This window comes from Bactrocera tryoni, chromosome 5 (assembly GCF_016617805.1).
Source record: "Bactrocera tryoni isolate S06 chromosome 5, CSIRO_BtryS06_freeze2, whole genome shotgun sequence".
NCBI classification, from domain to species: domain Eukaryota; kingdom Metazoa; phylum Arthropoda; class Insecta; order Diptera; family Tephritidae; genus Bactrocera; species Bactrocera tryoni.
In genome coordinates, this window is record NC_052503.1 from 46,896,165 (window position 1) to 46,922,097 (window position 25,933).

Sequence of the window (25,933 nt, forward strand, 5' to 3'; positions counted from 1 at the left end):
ATGATAAAAACATACATATATCTATCTCTCTGTTTAATATTGAAATATTCTCCGATATTAAAAACATATACATTCGGATATCACTCTAACATATTTAATTTAAAATAAGAAAAAACATTAATACCCTTCACAAACACTCAAAACAAATAATCTCCAAGAACTTGATTTTTGTCGGTCCGTTTGTATAGCAGCTTAATGCTATAGTGGTCCTATCTGAACAATATATTCGAAATACAATAATTCGAACGAAATTTCCTGAACATATCTTATAAATAACAAAATGTGCTATAAAAATTCTTCATTCTGATCGTTCAGCTTCTATGGCAGTTATATGGCTCGATATCGTTGGTTTCAACAAATGAACAGCTTTTTTGGGAGAAAAGGAAGTGTTGACAGTTTGAGGTCAATATCTCAAAAACTATGTGACTAGTTGGCGTATATACAGATATACATATAGACAGACATATGGACATCCCTAAATCTATTTAGCTCATCACCCCGGTTTATATACTTATGTATATGTATGTAGTATATAAAAAACCTACACATACATATGTACATATATACATATGTATGTTATAGGGGTTTTGACGTTTCCTTCTGGGTGTTACAAATTTCGCGACAATTTTAATATGCTATGTTCAGTGTATAAAAAATTTAGAGTTTATTTGCTTTTGAGGTGGCAAGTAACAACTCCGATTGTTTTCTTTTGAGGATTGGAATGGCAGTAAATTCAACTAAGTAGACCAGCTGACAAATTACCATAGAAGAAAAGCTTTATTTACGATGCACTGTATTTTCATGAGGTAGTAAACAAAACACACCCACCCACACACACACACAACTTAATCTTTATCTTACTATCTTAAATGAGATATACTCTCTTACTTTTACTCTCTCATAAATTCAACGCGAACATTTTGTTGTTGCATTTATACATAATTATTTTTGTACAACTTACGAATCGAAGACAGTTTTAAGTAAGATACGTATGTCAAACGGATAAGGCCCACCCTTATGTGCATTCCATAATAATACACGCGTTGTTTTGTCGATATATGTACCTTTACAACATTGGCGCACAGTATGTTTGTGTGTTTGCATATTTAACAGGCAAAACTTTCTACTGCAAACACCAACGTCTTAATGAAATTAGGTAATATGCAAATGAGGACGAATAATGACTGACAGAGTGGTGAACGCTGAGTGCCGCTATGTCAAAATCAAACGATGAAAGCTGCAAACTTATCGAAGAAACCTACACACACACACATTTATATTGAGTATTATAATAAATTTAATATTTTTATTGAAATTTATTTTATTTTTTCACAACTCACATGAATTTTTTGAAGATTTTGTAAAGTGCCACCACGTAATGGACAATCGTCGAGATCAGGAACATATTGCAGCCACATTCGAAGCCGCGTGCTTAGGCCAATTGATTTAATTTCCGTTGCCCCTATGCACTTGCACTCAATTAGCTTGATATATTTTGCTACACTTGCACTTAAAACATGTGCATATTATTACAGAAACAATTTTCAATGGTTTTAGGCGTCGGCAACACTTTCCACGTGACACTTATCACTCACTAATCAATTCGGTTGTATATTTCGTCACACTATTACTTCACAACTTGTATTCATCCGATTCATAATTAGCGAAATTGTGAAAATGATTGGAAAAATCAATTAAAAGTGTTGTAAGTAATCACAGGCGGCTATTACGCGACGTGCTGCGTTACAATGCTTCCGATATTTGGCAATGTTTGTGCAGAACTGTCATCAATGTCATTTCCGTAATAAGGCGGCAGTGGCAAGCTGAAGTAAAGTAAGACGTCAAGTAACCGCGCGCACACTAACCACGCCAGAGACATGCAAGAGCGAACTGCTTTCTCCGGCTGAAACACTATACTATACACCGCTTCTTATTACAACTAATGCATTGCATTGTTGGTAACTTTTATTAGCGTCTTTGATTGGTTGAGTGCGTTTGGCGTCTACGATGACGTTAGCTCCAGTGAGTGCAAGAGAGTGAATTCACAACTACAAATTTGCGCTTTTCCAACTTTTTCGCTTTTTTTTATTACTTTGTATTATAGATGTAAGTACTATATGTTGTGCTTTGTATTTGGCGTCTATAGAGAGCGGTTAAAACACAAAAAAAAAGAATTGAAATAATTATGATCAACAAGAAAAAAAAGAAATTTCGGTGGTACCTGAGAGAGGTATAAAACACTATTCATTATGAACCTACATATGTACATAAATTCAATAGATGATATGCAATAGCTTTTTAAAGAATGTCTTTTGTTCAATTCCGTTATAAACTGAGATTCCGCTTTTCGTTCTCAGCGAATTGGCCAATATAAACTGCTCCGCTGACGTCATGGTTGCTGGTATTTTGAAGGGTTTTCGATTACTACGGTAGTAATATGTATGTATGTATATTGAGAAGCATTTGTTTACAAATGATTTCAAGTTAATAGCCGCACATCTAGCGTGGTTCAATCACCGCTTGTGAGTAATTGTGAGAGGAATTTGCAAAAAAGTCAAATCAAAGTGACAGAAAGTAGCGATTTTATTGAGAAAGGCCAATATAATAAGGCATTTAAGAAACGTATGTTTCACCTATTTTTGACTTTTCCACACTGAACGGGGGATAATGAGTTTGCATGAGTTTTGAAACACCCGAAAGAAAACGTCGGATACTTTAAAAATAATATATACCTATAAATGATGACTATAGGATATAGCGCTATACTAGCTGATCGATCAAAATGCAGTTCTCTTGTGGAAAACTTCTTTATATGACAAGATATCTTCGGCAGAAATTAATGGGTTGTCATGTTTTTTTTTTTGGTTTTGGCGATGAGCAGTTTCACTTAAGCCTAAATATCTTGAATCGTTCCGTAGTAATGAACACGCATGAGGTCTTCCTATATCTTATGTTCTGCAAACAGTGAAATATCTATCACCCTTGGTTTTTAATTAGAAGCAGTGACCAATTGATCATAAAAATTCTTGCTATCTATAACCCAAAAATACTCAGAGCTAACAGTCTGAATTTTTTGAGATTGGAAAACCGACTTCCTTAACCGTATTCTCTAAACGTCGGCTAGCGTTCAGTGCTTCAGCAAGAGAAAAGGAAATAATATTTTTCTACTAACTGGAACTAGAACACCTTATTCCAAAACTTACTGATCCAAACGAGGTTAGATATCCGAAAATACAGCACTTGGCCAGATGAAATCCGGGTCAATTCCGGTAACGTAGAACCGATTGTTTTGGGAGTTTGTCACTTACCGTTGAATGAACTCGATGACAACTTATGTAATCCTTCCAATCGGTACGAGGATTAGGTACCCGTTACAACAACAAAAACACCTCACTTCACCAATCAATATATGCTGTTATATTTTCGTCGCACTCACCCATACCATCGTGCTTGAAGCACAACCGTCCGTCAGAAGGAATAAGAATGAAATCTTTAAAAGTAATGGTTTATTGTCTTAAATGGTTACATGGATTTACGGGTTTCAAAAAATCTAATTTTCTTATTGTCTTATTAAATTCTCCAAACCTCTAGAATATTGTCCTAAAATTTCAAGTTGATCCGATAGTTTCGAAGATACAGCCTTGAGAACTTGTGCGCTCGCGGCTAGCTAGGCTAAGTCGCCGTCTTTAACCACGTTTTTCTCGAAACTGTGTTTTTGGAGTCGGTTGGCAAGATTTCTCGAGAACTACTCAACCGAACTTCATGAAAAACAGGTCTTTGATATACAATTCTTAAAGACTTGGACAAAGAATTTTTTTCGATTACAACAATTTGAAAAGAAATGTCGTGAAATTTTCATTTTTTATAAAAATGCCTGCCACAAATCCAATTTTCAGTTTCTTTCCTTCGTCCAAGTTCTAAGTTAAGGTTTTAATTAAAATAACTTGATGTCCTATAAAAATTAATTGAGAACTTACCCTAACAAGCCACAATATATATGCAAATCACCTATAACCTATTCATCATACACCACAATCCCTTGTAGACTTTTGTTTAGATGAGAATAAAATTTCAGATTCTACAAACTAACAGGGTCTGTTAAGCCGCTAAACAGCAGTGCTTTTACAAACGGTAAACATTTGCGCTTAAATGTATGCTTCATTTTAATACTTATAGAAATAGCATACATATAAATCAATAGCATATTATTGATATTAGGTCCTCAAATAATCCAGTTATTTAGAATACTTTTAATTCAATTCAAATCAAACGAGAAACATTTCATACCTTGAAAAGTCGTAGAGTATTATCAATATAAAAATAATTAAGTTATTTTTACTTTAGATTTGGAAAATTTATTAAAAATTGACATAGCAACTATACTCATCCAAAAATATGATATATTATTCAAATGGTTGTATCCCTGGACTACCTTGGTTACTTATAGATTCTCTCCCAGCAACAGCTATAAAACTATTTTATTGACAAAGATTTGAGTTACAATAGTACCGTCGTTGTTATTATTCTCAGACAATAAACCACAGCACCAAACAAAAATTGTTATTATTTATTAAAGTGAACATTTATTTAAGCTGTTCTTTCAGTTTTTTGGCACAATTTCATAGCAATTTAATAAATACAAGATTCATACATATATATGTATATGTATATATATTTATATAACTACATGCATACATAGTGTATGTACATTTGTACACACATATATGGCGATAAGGCAACGCGTATTTGATTACAATCATTTATTTATAAAAAAACAGAACATTTATAAAAATAACAGTAAAAAAATTGTACAATTCAAGTACTTTGCCTATCTACATTCTTTACAGTTATTGTACATGAATTTTTAGCGAGTATATACAAGTTAGTGCAACCTAAACCCACTAAAATAAACCCCTATCCTATTCAGCTCTATTAGACACATATGTGATGTAAGTCGACATCACATTCGTCCATAGGATCAAGCCAACCGCCTATCATAACAAATAGAATTAACGTAAACAAAGAATATTAAAATCAACAATAGCCAATTTGCAAAGTCATCATAAAATCTATTGGAATACAATTACAAGAAGAACTTGATCACGCAACAAGAAATGCCACAGCCATCCTTTTTGCATGATCAGCATTATAATACTATAAGAACTAAAATTAAGAGATAAATGGGGCACTTATGAGTTATAAGTTATAAGCGAGAGTTATAAGTTATAGTTATAAGTTACTTTTAAAAAAAACCAATAAAGAAGATAAAAAATTAATTGGCGCCCGAGCAGGGACCCGCAAAAAAATATCCTTCATCAAGTGTGGTTCGACTCCACTAAAAGGACACGGATGTCCATATAGGAAGTGTGGGTCCATAAATAAAAAATAATATAAACCTCCAAGTTTCTATAAGGTTACCCGAATCAACAAAGGTAACGGAAACAAACTTATAAATCGAATATCCCATAAAAGGGAGAAAAAAGTGTAAAAAACAAATTAATCAAGTATTCCAGAAAAAGAAAGGGAGAAAAGAAAAATAAAACAAATTAAAAATAAACTTAAGAAAAAAAATATATTTTCTTTTTTTGTAATAAAATTTTGAAAATAAATAATAATAAAAAACATTGCGTATAAAGAACAACAACAATAGCAACAACAACAACAGAAACAACTACAGCAGAACAGCGGTAATAGCTACAACAACCACAGAAAAAAAGATACTCGTAAGCTTATTTTTAAGAATAGTATAAGTAAAATATATAGATAACATAATATAATACAGTATATAATATATATATATAAGACTTTAATAAGAATACACATACTTAATTGTTAGAATACGACAGACGATTGACACAAATCCTTTGAGAAAAATTTGATTGAATGTATCATAGTGATATTAGTGAAACTGGATAAAATTATAGAAAAATTTAGCAAAATGATCAATCCATATCCTTGAACAAGAGATAAGCATTCTTCGACAAGGAAACTTGACCATTATTGATTATTATAACGAAGTCAATAAAAAATTGTCTTTGATAATTAATAAGACGATAATGTCACATGGTTCAAATAAGGGACTAGTAGATCAACTTAATGACCAACACAGGAAAAATGCCTTGAGAATATTCATTTCAGGACTTAACGGTTCCCCATCAAACATTTTGTTCTCGTTAGCCCCATCTGGTTTACCAAATGCTTTAGCGAAAGCTCTAGAATTAAACTCAAACAATATGAGAGCAAATTTTGCTTTCCAATTCACTTCACAAATAACCAGTTCCAGAACAATTTAAGATTCCCTCAAGTAAACAAAAATAACCAACAATATGCACAAAGATATAACCAAGGATTCCAGAACAAAAATAACCAACAATACGTAAAAAGATTTAATCAAGGATACCAAAGAAACTAACCTGAACCAATGGACGTGGATTCCAGTATCCACAAACAAACTCAACACGAACAAACATACGCCAAACGGAATTTTGAAGAACATAAAAGAACACCACAACCTCCATCTTAAATTCAACGCATAAATAATATTCAAGAACAAGCTTTTTTAGGCTGAAGACAGGACTCCCATACATTTATAGGTACTGCGGAGTAACAGGAAGAAAACTAAAAGTCCTAATTGACACAGGACCCACTTGTTGCTATTGTAAACCAAACACTTTTTTATATAGAGATAAATTAGATATAATTAAAAGAGTAAAAGCAATTAACGGATTCACCACTATTGAAGATTATAGTGATGTAAATATCTTCAATACGATACAGAGATTTTACGTAATAGAAAATTAAGAAGCAGATATGCTAATAGGGCTTAATATTTTGAAAAAAGCAGGAGTTGTATTAGATTTAAAGAATGAAATATTAAAATATAATAACAAAACGGAAAAAATTTATATTGAAAATAATAATGGAAATTTTAATACTACCTTGGGAAGCTCAAATGCTCCTATGGCGCCCGCTGATGAATTATGCCAGCAATTATGTAATTTAAGTACTACTCTGGGACAAAAAGATCCTAGAAAGCCAGCGAAGAATAATACCGCTTATAATAATTTAAAAAATGGAAATCTTGAATATTTCAAAACAGAAATAAAGAATGAAATTGAAAAAATTTATTCAAATGTAAATACAAATTTACCCTTTAGAACGGACGTTAAAGCTGAAATACGCACAATTGTTGAAACTCCCATATGGAGTAAACAGTACCCATACCCCTTGTCCGTTAATACTTTTGTGAACAATGAAATAAAGAATCTATTAGATAATGGTATAATACGTCCAAGTAAAAGCCCCTATAATTCACCAATATAGGTTGTACCAAAGAAAGGAATAAATGAAAATGGTACACAAAAACTTAGGCTAGTTATAGATTATAAGAAAATTAATGAAAATACAGTTCCCGATAAATACCCTATCCCAGGCACAAATGTTATATTAGCAAACTTAGGAACAGCAAAATACTTCTCTACTCTAGACTTAGAGTCAGGTTTCCATCAAATTACAATGCAGGAAAAGGATATAGAAAAAACAGCTTTTAGTGGCAAATATGAATATTTAAGACTACCTTTCGGATTAAGGAATGCCCCTAGCATATTTCAAAGAGCGATGGATAATATATTACGCAATTATGTAGGAAAGTTTTGTCAAGTATATATCGATGACATAATAATCTACTCAAATAATATAGAAGAACATAGAGAACACTTACAGGTAATAGTCAAAACACTTAAGGATGCCAATCTTAAAATATCTTTAGAAAAATCAAAATTTTATGAAACCGAAGTCGAGTTTTTAGGATATATGGTTGCCCAAGGAATTATTAAAACAGACCCAAAAAAAATTGAGTGCATTAAACACTTCCCTATTCCATCTACTTTGAGACAATTACGAAGTTTTTTAGGAATTACTGGATACTATAGGAAATTTATTCAAGACTATGCTTTAATAGCAAAACCCTTAACCAGATACTTGTCAGGAGAAAATGGAAGTATTTCCCCAACATATGTCAAAGAAAGTAAAACTGGATTTAGACCAAGAAGAAGTTATTGCATGTGAAAAACTCAAAAATCTGTTAGCAAACCAAATTGAACTGGCACAACCAGACTATACAAAAAAGTTTATTTTAACTACTGACGCATCAAATGTTGCAGTTGGAGGAGTTCTGTCCCAAGAAGATAAACCAATCACGTTCATATCAAAGACATTAAATAACACTGAATTAAATTATGCAACAAATGAGAAAGAGTTGTATGCTATCGTATTTGCTTTGAAAACTTTAAGGAATTACCTTAATGGCGTTACAAACCTAGAAATCCACACGGATCACCAACCTTTAACATTTGCAGTTTCTACCCGTAATCCTAATGCTAAAATGAAGCGATGGCATGCATTAATCGAAGAATATTCTCCAAAAATCATATACAAACCGGGAAAAACTAACGTTGTAGCAGACGCTATTTCACGACACTACTTACACAATATATCAGACATTTCAAGTAACAGCACTCAACATTCAGCAGAAAGTAGCGACAATATAAATATAGCAGAAACAACCCGACCACTAAATCAATATTCGCAACAGATATTACTGAGTAAAGCTAGATTCACAATACATGAATCAATTACAAATTTCGGAAAAACACGGCACATTATAGATTATGATACAGTTGACAATTTGATAAATATACTTAAAGAATTTTTGAAACCAAATGTGGTTACAGGTATACATTGCACCGTAGAAGATTTGTACGAAATAAAATCCAAATTATTAGAAACATTCAATATTAAATTTCTTTATACTAAAAACTTTCCAACGGACATAACTAACACAGAAGATCAAAACATGATTGTCAAGGAAACACACAATCGAGCACATAGAAATTTTAGAGAAAACTTAAAACAAATATGTAAATTATATTATTGGCCAGACATGACAAAACAATTTAAGGAATATGTTCGAAATTGTGACATATGTAACAAAAACAAATACAATCGCCACCCTCAAAGAGTGCCAATCGGTGAAGCCCCTATACCAGAATGGGAGGGAGAACAAATTCATATAGACATATTTTTTGTACAGAAATTAAAGTTCTTAACAGCAGTAGACGCTTATTCCAAATACTTAATAATCAAACACATAGATGACAGAATAGACCTAGATCAAAAGGTCCTCGACATACTTCAAAGTTTTCCCGAGACAAAACACATTACCTGCGATAATGAACCAGGTTTCTCTTCAATTCAATTCAAATCTTTAATGCAGAGAATGAACATCGAAGTTTATTATTGCACCCCGAAACATAGTACCACAAATTGTCAAGTTGAAAGAGTACATTCAATACTAATAGAACTATCACGTTGTATCCAACAGGAATACCATTTAATTAGCGATTTAGAAAGTATCTACAGGGCTGCACAACAATACAATAAATCAATGCATTCCGTAACTGATAAAAAACCTATAGATATATATCTTAATAAAATCACATACAATGAAATACCATTAAAGCTAAGCAACGCACAGGAAAAAATGATAGAAAGAAATAATTAGAATAGAATAATAAAAACATATAAAAAGAATGACGTTATATATGAAGAAATAATAGGAGAAAGAAATAAGTTACAACCAAAATACAAAAAACAAAGGGTAAAAGAAGATTTAGGTAATACTGTAAAAATATATAGCAAGTCAAGAATAGTTCATAAAGATAATATAAAATTATAAAATTAATTCCAGAAAATGATTCTTACATCGATAATTATCCTTTTGATACCATTCACTCAATGCGAAATCACTGACTATACGAGAGACGATTATGTCCTAATAGAAATTGGACCAGCCGCAACTTACATTGACTGGGGAGACATATTTCACATAACAAATTTGACATATTATAAAGAAATTCTATATGACACAAAAGCAAAACTAATTAAGGAATCACATAGCTCAAACTTTATGAAAATCAAGACTAGTGATACGGGAAACACAGTTTATTGTAATAAATTCAACACGGACTTAGAAATGGACCAAATAGAACGATTGATATCATAATTAGAAATTACGACGGGGAGAAAATCGAAAATGGAAATGGATTTCGGAAACACCAGACCATGACGATATTGTACGAATAAACGCGAAATTATCTGAACTCATAGAAAATAACAATAGACAGTTTACTACAAATTCCAAATTATTTGAGGTAGTTACACAACTAACAAATATTGTCAGTAAAATAGAGAATAGTTCAACCTTAATTAACATAATGCAACACAGAAATAAATTAATACTAACAGATCTAGAAAATACTCTCCAAACTATTGTATTAGGAAAAGTCGGAATTCTTAACCCAACAATATTGAATATAAAAGAAATTAAAGATATTGTAAGTCATGAACACAATAATTTTACAATCACAGATGTAATTGACGCATCTAAATTTAAAATAGTACAGAATAATGAAATAATTGTAATATATATTAAATACCCTGTAATTAAAGATATATGTACACTATATGAAGCTAAATCTATAAGTCAAAGCGATGGAAAATTAGTAATAGAAAATGAATTAATTAAATGTAGAAACACATACTCTAACATTAAAACATGTAAAATAGAATTAAGTGCTAGTTATTGTGAAATGGATTTTAAAGAAACTTGCTTTTCTAAAATTTTAAATAATCAAAAAGGAGAATGTCTGAAAATTAAAGAAAAAAACAAACAATTAGAAATTATTAAAGATGGCATAATCTTAATATCAGGAAAACACACAGTTGATAACATCGACCTCGATGGTACATATTTAGTAACCTTCAATAACACCATAGTAATTGACAACAAAATTTATGAAAATCCAAGTAGCATAATTTGGAACAATATTAAATCAAATCAGCCTAGTCGGTTTGATGTCCTCGAATATCTTGAATCAGAAAATATAGATTTAAAATTTAAAAATACAAACCTTTTAAATATGGGCCAAGAAGAAATTAAATCTCACCCAACTCTTTGGGCACTCTTATTTTTGGCAATAATTATTGCTTTGATTTATGTAATTATCAAAATTCGGCAAAAAATTAAAAAATATAAAAAAAAGGAAAAGTGAAGAAGCTAATGCCAATATGCTTGAATCTATCACAAAATTGATGAATTAACATCCTAAGCCGAAACGAGGACGTTTCTTTTGTTAACAAGGGGGGTAGTTAATGCAACCCAAACCCACTAAAATAAAACCCTATCCCATTCATCTCTAGTAGACACATATGTGATGTAAGTCGACACAACATTCATCCATAGGATCAAGCCAACCGCCTATCATAACAAATAGAATTAACGTAAACAAAGAATATTAAAATCAACAATAGCCAATTTGCAAAGTCATCATAAAATCTATTGGAATACAATTACAAGAAGAACTTGATCACGCAACAAGAAATGCCACAGCCATCCTTTTTGCATGATCAGCATTATAATACTATAAGAACTAAAATTAAGAGATAAAGAGGGCAGTTATGAGTTATAAGTTATAAGCGAGAGTTATAGGTTATAAGCGAGAGTTATAAGTTATAGTTATAAGTTACTTTTAAAAAAACCAATAAAGAAAATAAAAAATTAATTTACATACATTAAACTTTTTACTAAAGAATTATATTGACTTAGTACAACAATTTATATAAAATGCATATATAAATAATTATATCACACTTTAAAAGCGATGAAAGCAATTCAATTGACAACAAAAACGTTTTTTTTTTAATTCATATGTTCGCTGTAGTTTAAAAGTATTTTAGTTTTAAATTCACTTTTTTTTTTACTTTGGTTTAAAGGTGACTAGTACGTCATATTATATCCAAAAATTTGTATTTTTTACATTCGAATAAAATATTATTGAGATAAATTTCAAATTTAATATCAAAGAACACCAAATGGATATGGTTTGATTGTTATAAACTTTTTCATTTTTTATTTTTTAAAGTCGTATCGTTCAGAACATGCCTTAATTACTTCCTGCTTCTTCAAAGAACATCGCATCCTGAAATAAGTAAACAAAATGTTTTATTTTAATAATTAAGAAGTAAATTTCGAGAAAAAATATTTATATTTATGAATGTATAATAAAACTGTATATTTGGAATATGCATATTGGATGCTAGCTGAATACTCTGTTTGCAAGCAACTAATAGTTGTAACATTTATTCATATAGTGGTATATACACATAAATAAATACACACGTACATTTATTAGCCAACTACTGTTTATATACTTTCTAATAATTAATTGGTTTTTTATTTTACCTCAGTTCTCAAATTCTTCGACGCACGCGATTTAACAGTTTCAAACGATAAAACTTAACGCTATAACGCTATTCAGTATAATATATACTTATGTATGTATATACACAAATATGAAATTGGTATGCTCTAGTAATCGGCTGCAACCAAAAAGCAAACGAATACTTACAATAAGGAAAGTGGCACCCAAAAGCACAGCCTTCATGCGCACATCCAAGTCCATCGGAAAGGTAATACCAAAGATATCTGCATCGGTGAAAAATTCGCGCACGAAACCAGACCATTGTTTTGAGATCTTCCCTAAAGGCTCACCCTTTAAAGAAACCACCTATAATGTTAATGAAAATTTGTATATTGAATAAATAATAAATCGAAAATTTTAATTTTTACCTTAAATTCTGCCATACCGCACACGCAAAAGGGTCCTTCGATGCGTAACACGGTATCGCCAATATGATTTTTTATGCGAAATGATGGCGAACAGATGGACCATTCTTGCTCGATGGTGCCAATTACATTGCCCGGCGGTGCGGATACTTCCATTGTTTGTAGGCAACCGGGAAAACAACATTGCGAACAGGCTAATGGGCGATACATATGGATGACTTCATTACGGAAATTATCGAAAACTTTCATATCAAAAGGACGTGCGGAGCCACACATATTACGCGTGCAGCAATCGCTGTCCTCTACAGCGTAATAGACTTTTTGGCCGAGCGCATTTTTTATGGAGAATTTATTTTTTGTTTCGAAGTCTGAGAAAGTTTCAAAAAATTCGCATTTTTGTTTAACCAAAAGCTGGTCGACCATCGTAAGGTACTCCAAGCCGCGTGGACAATTCGGTATTCCGGCGGGTATACTCATCCAGTCGCCTGAAAATAGAAACAATGTTGAATTTATTTTTGAGATCTGAATATTCATCAAAAGACAGCCAAATAAGGACGGAATCGTACATTCGGACAAGAAAGGATCTCTATCCATTTAAGGATAGTCGAGCCGATGCAAATAAATCTGATTATATTAACACCAACAACAATGTCAGCCTCGAAATCCAGCGCAGAATAACTCTTGCCAACAGGTGCTATTGCGGACAGAGTAGGCAATTAAGAAGTAAAGTCCTCTCTCGACGAGCAGAGACAAAACTCTATAAGTCAGTCATTATGCCCGTCCTGCTATATGGTGCAGAGGCATGGACGATCACAATATCTGATGAGTCGACGTTACGAGTTTTCTAGAGAAAGGTTCTGCGGAAGATTTTTGGTCCTTTGGACTTTGGCAACGGCGAATACCGCAGGGCATGGAACGATGAGCTGTACTAGATATACGACGACATCAACATAGTACAGCGAATTAAGAGACAGCGGCAACGGTGGCTAGGTCATGCCGTCCGAATAGGCTTTTGCTCAGCTCTGAAAGTATTCGACGCAGTACCGGCCAGGGGAAGCAGAGGAAGACCTCCACTCCGTTGGAAAGACCATGTGGAGAAGGAACTGGCTGCGCTTGGAATCTCCAATTTGCACCAAATTGCAAAAAGAAGAAACGACTGGCGCGCTATTGCTAACTCGGCTATAACTGCATAAGCGGAGTCTACGCCAATAAGGAAGAGGAAGCATTATCCGCAACAAAATATCGCAAAATTATTTGCAAATTGTTTTATACATAAACGCATAGCTGCGTTTCACAAACCACCAATATTACCCATCTTCTCCCTTATATTGGGTAGTCGAAAAAGGATTTTCGTATTTTGTAAATATATGTACATATGTATGTCTTTGCAGTCGTATATCTCCAGTGCTACCAATCACATTGTGTCATACCATATAGTGTTGGGAAGGTGAGATTTTCAGCTTCATTTAACCAAACAAAATAAAATTCAGGGAAGTTGAAAAACAGTTACACCTCCCATTTTTGAACAGAAAATAATGAAGAAATTCGTTATATTTCGAAATTTTTGTATAAAAAAGGGAAGAATGCTACGCAAGCCACTAATGAAATTTGTGAAGTTTACGGAAACGATGCTGTATCAGTTCGTGTAGCACAACAATGCTTCTGCTCGCTTCCGCTCTGGAAAATTCGATTAAAAAAAAAAAAACATAAGTTGAAGTTTGATTAGAAATACGACGAATACGAAATAAGACTTTATCGACTACCCAATATATTACTATAACTCATCAGAAAAGAGACCAGAACTATAACAGTGGACAAAATGAGAGGAACTGAGACTGAATAGGTGAGAACGTACATATATAACATCGTTCTCACAGGAAGACTTCGCAAACTAGTAGTTTATAGGTGGGGGAGCGACGAGGAAAAACGAAGAGACCTGGAAGGGAAGAAACTTTCTGATGTGTGCGTAACGGTTGGGCATTCGTTTTCAGTTGGAAAATATATTCATGGTTACAATTTCGCTCGGTTTCAAAAGAATACCATCTGATGGAATTTGAACCGGAATGGGCCACTGATTTAAGAATAAAATACATATCATAACTACTAAAGCTATAGATTTATGATTTATGGTTTGAAGAAAGTCTTCTATTGAATTTCGCTATGGACCACAGAACATATGGGTCTCAATCTTCAAAGGCAAAGAAAGTGAGCTTTTGGAGTCAATGGTTATATGGCGCCTATTGACATCGAATGCAGTTAGTATGGGGGAGGATAGTTCCAACTTCGGAACGAGTCAAGCCAATGAGGAAAACTTTAAAAACTTATGCTACTGGATAGGAGTTTAGAATATAGATAAAAAAAACATGTTGTCTTGATCTTAGCTCCAAGCCTGTTGCCGACGAATTTTTCAGTTCTTCATCAAGTTTCTCAAAGCAAGGAAAAATTTTCTTTAAAACACAACTACAAATTTACGAATTCCTTATCAAATTAAATCAAACAATTAACTTAATGTAGTAGTTGTCTGATAAGTTTAGTAGTACGAGTGCATTGTTATTCCTACGTATGTTCATCCATATGTATGCTTTGTAAACAAAAATGAAAGCATTACCATTTGAATAAAATAAAAGTATGCCAATTAAGCGACAACAATAGAACATCACTTGATCACTTGAGTGTCTGTAATATATGAACATTTGTATGTATATACATATATACAAGTATGTATGTAGGCACATACGATCAATTGTACTAGAACTTGGTTAGATTTCAAAGTCAACAATAATTGAATTAGTTTCGTATTCAACTTTCGTCATATGTATGCCACGGTTATTTTCCTTCTTAGATATTTGTTTGATTTCACCTGTTAACCAACTGAACACCATTTTGATTAAATCAAATCTTTCGATGGAAACATTACAACGGTTCCGACAAATGCGCTGTTTCTTGGTAAGAAAAGGACGTATGCAAAATTTTTGGTCGATGTCTCAAAAACGGAAGGACTGGTTCAACCATGCTCCTTCCCTTAGTCTTTCTGACTTACTTAGATTACCCGTAAAACATTTTTCCTTTCGTTTTAATTATTTTATCTTCTTTTTCCAATAACTTCAACAAGCTATGATTTTTTGTTTCACTTTTTACCATTTTCACTGGTCTATTGATCATTTGCGATGATAATGTCTCAACAATTTCTCCCTTGACTTTGAAATTGTCTGGCTGTAATCTAAAACAATCTTTCGGTTAACAAAAATAAATTGTCGAAAACCATTTCATATCAACTGATATTCCATCTTATCGGCTAGCGCACTCGAAGAGAACAATCAAGAAATTGTACAGATATAATTAATGCAAAATCATTGTTTTGATAAGACAGGTGAACTATTTAAAATACTACAATAACCGATTATAAATTGATAAGCAACCGTTCCACATAAAACAGAAAAAAATTAAATACTTAGGGGACTTACTCACAACTGTTAATTGTTTAAATATTGATGTGAAGCAAGAGCGATTAAATAGTTAAAGAAACCAAATTGGCGCATACATTTAATTTGACACAAAGAAAACTTGACAAACTTTAACTTTTCATGTCAAAACATTTCGGATAATGTTTTTTATATCTTTAGTCCAAGATTCAATTATTTAAAGTTGTGTCGATAGCAAAAAAACAACAATTTGTGAAAAAAAATTGGAATTTGTCAAAATCAGCTGTTATCTTTTATATATTTTTGTTTTTATGATTCAAAAATATATTTTTCATAAAATTCAACCGATGAATTTGCTTTTTTTTAGTGATAACTCAATACGAAAATACTATATTGATCACTCCCAGTACAGTTTTATTATTTTAGTATTTGAAATTTAAAATTTTAACGAACAAACAATATTTGTATGTGAAATGAAAACATCACTTTAATGCCTTTAAAAGTCATCAACATACAAACATACATAAGTACTAAGGCAACCGTTTAAAAGATAAATGTCTTTGTTCTTCATTTATAAGTCCTTAGATAATTGTTTTGAATCGCACACTTGCAACTGAAGATTAATGGAGATAAGCATCCTTAAATTTGGGTTCAGCGTTTATTGATGTGTGTGTGCATTTGTTACGTGCACAGATCTTTATTTAGATTCACTAACATTTATCTCATGTTTTTTTCATACACTTGCTCTCACCTTTTATCCTCATCGCTTAGGAAAAATTCATATCCTTTCTGTTTTGCTGATTCATTCAAACGCAACGAGCGGCGAAATTTTTTTGCCACAGGTTTGTTTGTCTCACGCTCAACAATAACCTTTAAATGTCCACTGCGTCTGCGCAGATAATCGTATTTCTCATATAAACTATGCCAAATGATACGCAGCACATTGGCACCTACGCCAACGATACCGTTACTGTTCGAGTTGCCAGTGTTAGGCACTTTTTGAGAAGCTGCAGCTGGACCATGCAACTCAACCGTGGAAGCATACAAATTTTTAACCGTTCGAGATTCGCACATTATGCTTGACTAGCGTTTGTTGTGTTGACTACACTTGCTTTGATACTCTTTATTTAGTATAAAGGTCAAATTGTACATTTAAATTTTTTTGTGATTATATTAACGCATGGTATTGTCCAGCTGGACCGCCGCCGTCACACTAAATGTCTGTGGACGAATTTTCAGCCGACGAAGGCATAACAACCATCACAAGCGCTTGTGACTGACGGCTATGCGCGCGTTTATCACTTAATTTGCTCAATTAAAGAACTTAGTGATAAGATGTGAAGGTATTCATATGGCAGAATTTACAACGCGCAATGTAAACATAACACATATGACTTTATTATTTTATAGAGTATGCTATTTGTGCGGAAAGGCTGGAGGTTACGGTGAAAGGTGAACGGCGTGCTAAATTGTAATTACTAAAACTGATGGTTGAATACTAATTTTAACAATTGTAAAAATTTGTAATTGTTCTACATGTGAAATGTGGGGGCGGGAAGGACTTTTACCGCCATTGCATTTTAGGCATACTTTGTTTTTTCTTAACAAAGTAGGTCGATGCTCTGCTTGGCTAGCACACGGGTTGGTGTTTTTTGTAAAATTTACACACACACTCAATTCGAACTCAAAATATGCATGAAAAATGCAGCTTCTTTATTGATTTGTCTTACTGTGGCTCTTCATTTAATGTACACAATACCAGGTCATTGACTATGTGCATGACGAGACTGTCACATATTTCTTAGCCAGTCTTATCGCGAGAAGAAACAAGTGAGAGCCTTTCAAAAATGACTTCAATGGTCAACGATGATTAAATATATGTAACGCATATAAAAGTATTTGATTACATATTAAGAAAATTGGAATAGTACTTTTATATGTCTATACCTACATTCATAGATAGTAACTGTCAATAGACCAATGTACCCTAGCTACATATCTCTACGGTTGTTCCAAAATACATGGTAAAATGTTTTTCAAGAACATAATTACATATGTATGTATATGTATGTATACATAAGGCTATACACGAAATGAGATGTTATATTTATTTGGATTATTTTATTCGAATATGCGTAAAATGAGAACTGAGAAATTAGTGTTGACTTCCTGGATCATATACATATGTATATATGTATGGAATATTTTCAAAACCAGGCTAATGGTAACCAAGATGTTATTTATGGTCTTATTAAGTAATTCCGAAAACAAAAAAGTTTTCCATACAAGCCATACAGTTTGTATGGCAGCTATGGTTTATGCTATAGTGACCTCATCTGAACAATTTGTTCGGATAATATAGCGATATCGTTAAACAATAATCTATGCAAAATTTCGTGAAGACAATTTGTGAGATAAGAAAGTTTTTTTATACAAGAACTTCTTTACGGTCCATCAGTTTGTATGGCAACTATATGCTTTAGCGGTCCGATATCGGCATTTCCAAAAACTGAACAACTTCTTGGGGAGAAGAGAAGGTGTGCAAAATTTCAGATCGATATCTGAAAAACTGAGAGACTAGTTTGCGTATATATGTACGTACTTATAGATGGACATGACCAAATCGAGTCAGCTCGTCGTGCTGATGCTGATTATTTACATATATGTAGATGTGTTATAGGGTCTCTGACGTTTCTTTCTGGATGTTACAAACTTGGTGGAAAACAAAATATACTCTGTTCTTGGTATAAAATCCAAATCCTGATATACAATCTCAAATATATCGAATGAAATGTCTATGTACATATATACAAACAATACAAAAAGAGCCGATATTTATAAATTACTAGATTTAACACTCCTTCGTCCACTTACAAGTAGAAACCTTGAATTCGGTACAACAACAATGCAACTTATACTTGAACCTAATGCTATTAGATATTCTGTTATGTGTCCACTCAAGTGGGCTCAGAGCCTTTAATAGATAAGTTTCTTTGTTCTGAACACAGCAAAGGCCTTGACTAGTTCTATGAGACAAAAATAAAATGAGCGACATCAACATATTTTTATAGTGTCTAAAAGCTTATGAGATTAGTGAGATTTATTTAATATAATAATAATAAGAACTATTAAATAACATTTAAGTGAGCAGACTTAAAAATATAAATGTTGTGCAATAAGTTGTGGTTTTATATGAAACATACTTTCAGTTGAAATAAAAAAGTTTGTAAATGTGTACCAAAACCACGTTTGAAAAAGCGAGCATTGCTTCAACCAAATTGTTATTAGTAAAACATATGTACATATGTAAGCACTCACCTGCTGGTCCCATTGGTTGTCCAGGTGGCCCCTTTGGTTGCGCTGGTGGTGGCATTCCTGGTTGCGTAACTATTGGACCTTGTGGCCCATACCCTGGTCCTGGTTGAAAGCCTTCACCGCCATTCAACTGCGGCTGTGGTTGGGGCAAGCCGCCACCATAAGGTGGCTGTTGTCCACCATCTGGGGATGGTTGACCACCGTAATTCGGTGGAGCCTCACCGTAGGGAGGCATTTGAGGTACGGGCGTATAACCACTTTGCGGCTGTCCTGGCACAAAACCCTTATCAAACAAAAAAGAAAGCAACATAAATAATCCTAATAAATCTTATATGTATAAATGTGGAGATTCTGTGTAAAAGAACAAAACAAATAATGATTTCACAATCGGGGCGTTCATCAAAATATTTATAATCGTAAATCTTACAACAAATACTGGCAACATTTAAGAAAAAAACTTTATTATTTTATTAAAACATATTTTTACAGTGTTAGTTCTTATCTGTAGTGTAATATATATCCACGTAATCAGATGTCCGTACATTTGGGTGAAGTTTCTTTCAAAATTTTATATAATTTTGGAGTCATACATTTCTATGTAAATCTAATACAATTAAGGTTCACAAATTAAATCACTTTGTCTAATTTCTGGAAGATTATTTGTACACGTGTAAGCAGAAAAATATATTAAGCCCCCTAAAACCATTTTGCTGTGCTAACCTATCATTCTTCGGCGACCATTCGCTGCTGACCAGGTTCGGCTGTAGCCGAACAAGTGCACGGTACTTGGTGACATCAACTCAACATTCACTTAAAATACTATAATGAAATTTTTTTATTTAATTATTAAATTGTGTACTTTTGTTCACTATTAATAAAAGTCAGAAAACAAAAGCCAAAAATGCAGTGCAATTCAATTAAACATACAAATATGTACTTATGCTTTTGTCTGGAAATTATAATTATTGAAGAATTTGTGACCGTTGACTGTACATATTTTAGACTTACAAACATATACATACATATATCTTTATTATTTAGAAATAACAATATATGTATGTATAAGTTCAGCTAGAGTATAGAGAAAATGTCTATACAGTGAAACTTCGATAACTCGTATTTGCAAGGGACCACAATTTAAATACGAGTTACGGAGTTTTTCAAGTTATCAAGTTATACAACTTATAGAGGCAACATACAGAATATACGAATTATAGAGTTTTTTTTTATTTATTTTTTCAATTTTACATAAAAAACAAGAAATGATTGTACATATTTAAATTTTAAAATATAAAGTACATATGTATGTTATTCAATCAACATATGTAAGTATGTATTTTGAAAATTTGTACAAAAAAATTAAGAAAAGTGTTCATTTTAAAAAGAAATCTGTAATATGTTTTTGACGGGCATTATTTTGGCGTATTTTGTCTATGGCATTATCAATGTTTACAATGTCATAAAAAATTGTGTCTTCAACATTTGATGCCATGACAAAAACACGCAAATTTTCAATTGAAGCTTTCGCAACCTTTGCGGAAACTGAGGGAATTTCAAATGTTTCATCGTTTTCATCGTCGATGTTTTCGAAACCCAGAATTTCATCATCATTGAGGCTTCCATTAATCACCAACTCATCATCAACATGAATGTAGTCATCAAAGTTTACACGTGTTTCTGCATTTTGTGGAACACGAGCCCACTCTGCTATGTGAAGTACATCTTCGCTGATTACTACTACATTTCGATCTTTAACAAAACCGCAAGCTCGAAAACAATTTTTAATAGTCGTACGGTTTTTTGTGAAAAAAATACGAGTTGTAGAGGCTTTTGATACACATTTTTCAATTTTTGTCTCAAGAAAAATACGAGTTATCAAAGGGACCGAAATACATGCATTTTTCGCGAATTTTTCTAGGGACCGAAGGAATACTATGAAATATCAAGGTTTTTCGCTTATCGAGGTTACGACTTATCGAAGTTTTACTGTATAATATAACAAACGTATACGGATATATGTATGTTGGTAATATAAGCCACATTTAATGCTTAATACTATTTTATGACATACTTTTTAAAAACAGCATGTCTATATACTTGTATAGTGGAATTTACTTTAGGATTAATAAAATATAAATATGAAGTCATAATACATTTCTAATGGTATAAAAGGGTATAAAAAAATCTTTATCTTGATTGTGATAGGCCAGTTTGAATGACGGCAGTCTACTTTAGCCGTCCGGAACAATATGTTCGTGAAGGTATCTTGTCAAATAAAAAAAAAGTTTTTTACACAAGGAATGCATTTTGATCGACTGATTGCTCGCGACTTCGCATATAATATATTATATTTCATTTTATATCATAACGTTTTCGGGTAATTCGACTTACTTTCCATAGGTTTTCGATTGAATACACAATTAAGAAGTTAGCACCACTCGTCTTTTAGAGAACAATAATATTTTCTGATTCGCGACGCTTCACAAAACATTACGCTATTTCATTACAGCCTCGCAAATCAAGTTTTTGTGTTATTTTACTACAAAATTCTGAATCTCACTTCATTACTTGCAAAATTTGACTTTGTCTAAAAGCTTAATATGTATACAATTTTTTGGAAGAAGAGTAAGGCGTCTGACTCAAAGGTAAAAAAAAAAGATGCACAAACAATACTTCATTATAATAACAGGACCGCGTTCGTAAAATAATTTTTATTTTCCTAATATGCGGCTTTATGTCATGAATAGCCTTCTGTTACTTTTTCTAACAAGACTGTATATGTATATTGCCTTTTCACAGAATTGCATTATTTCTATTGAAGCTGACTCAAATTTAGTGCCAAAATAACTAGCAAGCCCAATGCCAATTAATATGAATAATAAATTATTATATTTAAAAGTCTGTATCAAAAATTAAGGTATAACTAATAAGCCATTATATAATCCCTTATGTATGAAATTATGCTAGTACGATACTTACATATGCTCCCGGTGCTGGCGGTTGATACCCTTCGGCTTCAGGCATGTTAGGACCATTTCCTCCTGATGGATATCCAGCTCCAAATCCCGGTGGTACATCTCCGCCCTTATTTATATTACTCGTTGGCATTGACATTGTGCGTTGAAACAAATGACTAAACTCACAAATTTTTGTCCATTAGGCTTTCTCTGGCAAACTCTCCCACTTTTTAATGATACACAAATAATTTATGTACCTAAAATGGTATTGGTTATTTCGTCATCGTTTTGATATGTAAGCAACAAATTTTTCAAACTACTAACCAGAAATCTCTGGTTTGTGCAGAACTGTCATCAAGGTCATCCATGCCATTTCCGTAATAAGGCGGCAGTGGCAAGCTGAAGTAAAGTAAGACGGCAAGTAGCCGCGGGCACATTAACCACCAGAGACATCTCTTTCATGGATAATATGATACGAGCCTCTCGTATTGGCTCTCATTTTTCACTCAAACGCGTTCCCTGATTATTTGACAGTGATGGAGATCAGGGAATTTCGAACAGCTGATATAAGAAAAGGCGGGATGCCGGAAATAAACCGCTATAATTAACTGACAAAATCAGTGTGAAATGAAATTAAATTAAACTTTGCGAACATAAATTTTTATGTAAATTAGTTAATGATTTTTCACTTTAACATTTATATATGCATTTTCAAAGTGTTTAATTTAGTGTTTTGTATAATTTTGCGAAAATTTCAATAGTAAAAAAGTTTGTGGTCAGAATATATATCCAATATATAGTAAATTATATTTTAAGTTTTAGCTATTAATAGCCTGACAGACGAGCAAAATTAATGCGCCTTAAGCAACGCTAATGCGCATTGCAATTTTCTGGTGACAGACGGCAGACTTGAGCATTTAGACAGCTGATAATGAAATTTGTTTATTAAATAAAAAAAAAGTGAAATAAAAGTGTGCGAAAAAGTTAAGAATATTGAAAAAATGGATAGCAAACTGTGCGTTGTTCATTTTCTGCCATCCAAAAATATTAAAATTTGTTTTTGTTAATATACTTGCACATAATTAACTTAGCAATATAAAAACTGTTTGCCTCTGAAGCTGTAAACGCAAACAAAGCGGCAGTTTTCAAGCGACATCCAAAAAAGAGCAAAAATCGGCCATTTTTGAGCAGTGTTGCCTACTCAAATTTGGTAAATTCAGCTAAATGCATGGAATTCTTGTGCATTACAAACTTGCATTAACATGGATCAAATGCGCAAGTAAATGTAAATTAAGCCCGCTAATGCATATTAACGCTGTCGTCTGTCAGGGCTATAAGTAAGTATAAACATATATGTATCGAATACATTTCTCTTGAATATGTGATGTTTTTTATGAATTGTTTTGTTTTTCTGTTTATTACTTATTTTAAATAGTTCCATTAATTATTCAAAATGTATTTACATATATGCGTACTTGATAGTATTAGCATACAAATTGTAATATTTTTTATGAATTGTTTTGGTTTTTCATGTTTATATACATATATAGAATTGTGAAAATTGCAAAATTACCAAAAGTAAATATAAAATGCCCAATCTAATATTTTTCAGCAGTGGCGTCATTGGCAAATGTTATAAAAAATGCGAGTTTTGACAGCTCTCTCTCGAATCAAAAAGTCTCGTATCATATTATCCATGTGTCTTTATCTCTGGTGGTTAATGTGCGCGCCAGGGATAATGGCATGACCAACTTATTCCAGTGTGAGTGCGCCTCAAAATAAGCGTTTTTTATAACATTTTCCATTGTGGCCACATAGAACAAAATAAGAATTTTTGGGCATTTAAATTAATTCACCCAACGTTTATTACGATTGCAAATTATTATATATTGGACTTTTAATATATGGCGAAACTACTTAATTCCTTTTTTATGATTTTATGATATATTAAAACAACTGACCTTTGATATTTCACTACTTAATAAGGTGAATTAAGCCTGTTAGTTCTCAATTAATAAATGTTTTTAATCATTTGTAATTGAAAATTAATTATTCTATCCATCAAATAGCAAAATTTTTCATGAAGTATATTTAAATTTCGCATTTTCTTTGATTTTAATTTTTTTAATTTTTATTAGCGATCTTGAACGGCGGCAACAAATTCCTCCGTTCACATATATTTTTGGTATAATTTCAATCTGGCCGTTTCAGTCATTCCAATTGCAAAACGTCAAAACCTACCCAATCCAGTCAACTTTCAAAGTTCGGTAGGTGAGCGGCTCTCACATTTCCAGTGACAGGAGAGTTGAGGATCTCTTTATCTCTGGTGCGCGCCCCCTGATCCTTGGTACTTGGCGTCTATAGAGAGCGGTTAAAACACAAAAAAAAAAAGAATTGAAAAAATTATGATCAACGAGAAAGAAAAGAAATTTCGGCGGTACCTGATAGATGATTACCTACATTATTCATTATGAACCTACATAAATTCAATAGATGATAAGCGGTAATTATTTAAAGAACTTCTTGTGTGCAAGTCTGTTATAAACTGAGATTCCGCTTTTCGTTCTTAGTGAATTGGCCAATATAAACTGCTCCGCTGACGTCATGGTTGCTAGTATTTGGAAGGGTTTTCGATTACTATGGTAGTCATTGTTTACAAACGATTTCAAGTTAATAGCCGCACACCTAGCGTGGTTCAATCACCGTTTATGAGTAACTGTGAGAGAAATTTGCAAAAAGTCAAATCAAAGTGACAGAAAGTAGCGATTTTATTGATAAAGGCCAATATAATAAGGCATTTAAGAAACGTATATTTCACCTATTTTTGACTTTTCCACACTGAACGGGGGATAATGAGTTTGCACGAGGTTTGAAACACCCGAAAGAAAACATTGGATACTTTAAAAAGAATATACATATACCTATAAATGACGACTATAGGATATAGCGCCATACTAGCTGATCGATCAAATTGCAGGGGTTGGGTTCGTTCTAGTATCTCCTTTTCACTGCTCATTTCTCTTAAATGCGTGCACGGTTTTTTTTAATTTTATATAGCACGGATAGCCAATGAATTAAACGTTGGTTTAAATGTAAATTTATTGGTAAATGTTAATTTGTTTTTTAGATATAAGTAAGCAAAAAACGCACATTTTCACATTTGCTCAAACAATGGCTCTCTTCTTTTGAAGTTTTTGTTGCACTGATTGCAAAAAATTTAACCATTTTAACACACACACATTATTTGAAATATATTTAATTGAATTAATGATAAATTATGAATTTTAAGTTGCAATTTTATGTACAATTTAATAAATAAAACAGCTTTCAATTACGTGTATACTGTTCCTTGAAATGTAAGCAAAATTACTGAATATGAACTGTCAAACGACGAAGAAAATAAGCACAAAAGGAAGACAGTAATAACCCAACGAATCAAAATGGTAGGTCTTATATACATTTGGGTTACTTTACATAGGACTCGTTTCGGATCGATGGTTGAAAGTATTAACAAAATACGTCCATATAAAATCGCGCGATTTTTTATTCCAAAT

General features: G+C 32.5%; 2 protein-coding genes across 11 annotated transcripts in view; both read right to left on the bottom strand.

Moving 5' to 3' along the window:
* The window catches only part of LOC120777338 (nocturnin), a 47,553-nt gene extending 45,662 nt beyond the window's left edge, over nucleotides 1-1,891 (bottom strand). Inside the window, exon 1 of the mRNA XM_040108587.1 lies at nucleotides 1,341-1,891. Coding sequence (XP_039964521.1) covers nucleotides 1,341-1,405 — 65 coding nt within the window. The 5' untranslated portion in view covers nucleotides 1,406-1,891. The remainder of the gene's footprint in view (nucleotides 1-1,340) is intronic.
* Nucleotides 1,892-11,936: 10,045 nt separating this feature from the next.
* LOC120776544 (phospholipid scramblase 1-like) lies at nucleotides 11,937-25,488 on the bottom strand. Of its 10 annotated transcripts, none has more exons than XM_040107288.1 (9): nucleotides 25,301-25,488; nucleotides 24,821-24,990; nucleotides 24,621-24,737; nucleotides 22,704-22,987; nucleotides 22,402-22,636; nucleotides 19,426-19,705; nucleotides 12,689-13,170; nucleotides 12,468-12,626; nucleotides 11,937-12,038 (listed from the first exon to the last, which is right to left on the bottom strand). In XM_040107288.1, exons 5-9 carry the CDS (start codon nucleotides 22,534-22,536, stop codon nucleotides 12,003-12,005), a joined length of 1,092 nt encoding a protein of 363 aa, XP_039963222.1. In that variant the 5' UTR covers nucleotides 22,537-22,636; nucleotides 22,704-22,987; nucleotides 24,621-24,737; nucleotides 24,821-24,990; nucleotides 25,301-25,488; the 3' UTR covers nucleotides 11,937-12,002. The 10 variants fall into 10 exon arrangements, with proteins under 10 accessions (XP_039963222.1, XP_039963219.1, XP_039963223.1 ...); XM_040107285.1 differs by having other exon boundaries at nucleotides 24,821-25,095; XM_040107289.1 differs by having other exon boundaries at nucleotides 24,860-25,095; nucleotides 25,198-25,488.
* Between the last annotated feature and the right edge of the window lie 445 nt (nucleotides 25,489-25,933).

Bases quoted from the DNA above. Each gene is read 5' to 3' on its own strand.
- LOC120776544 (XM_040107288.1), bottom strand. From the start codon at position 22,536: ATGTCAATGCCAACGAGTAATATAAATAAGGGCGGAGATGTACCACCG. The intron at 19,706-22,401 runs GTAAGTATCGTA...TTGTTTGATAAG, and splicing joins CGCCAGCACCGGGAGCATAT to GGTTTTGTGCCAGGACAGCC. The intron at 12,039-12,467 runs GTAAGTATTCGT...TACTTATTTCAG, and splicing joins TGGGTGCCACTTTCCTTATT to GATGCGATGTTCTTTGAAGA.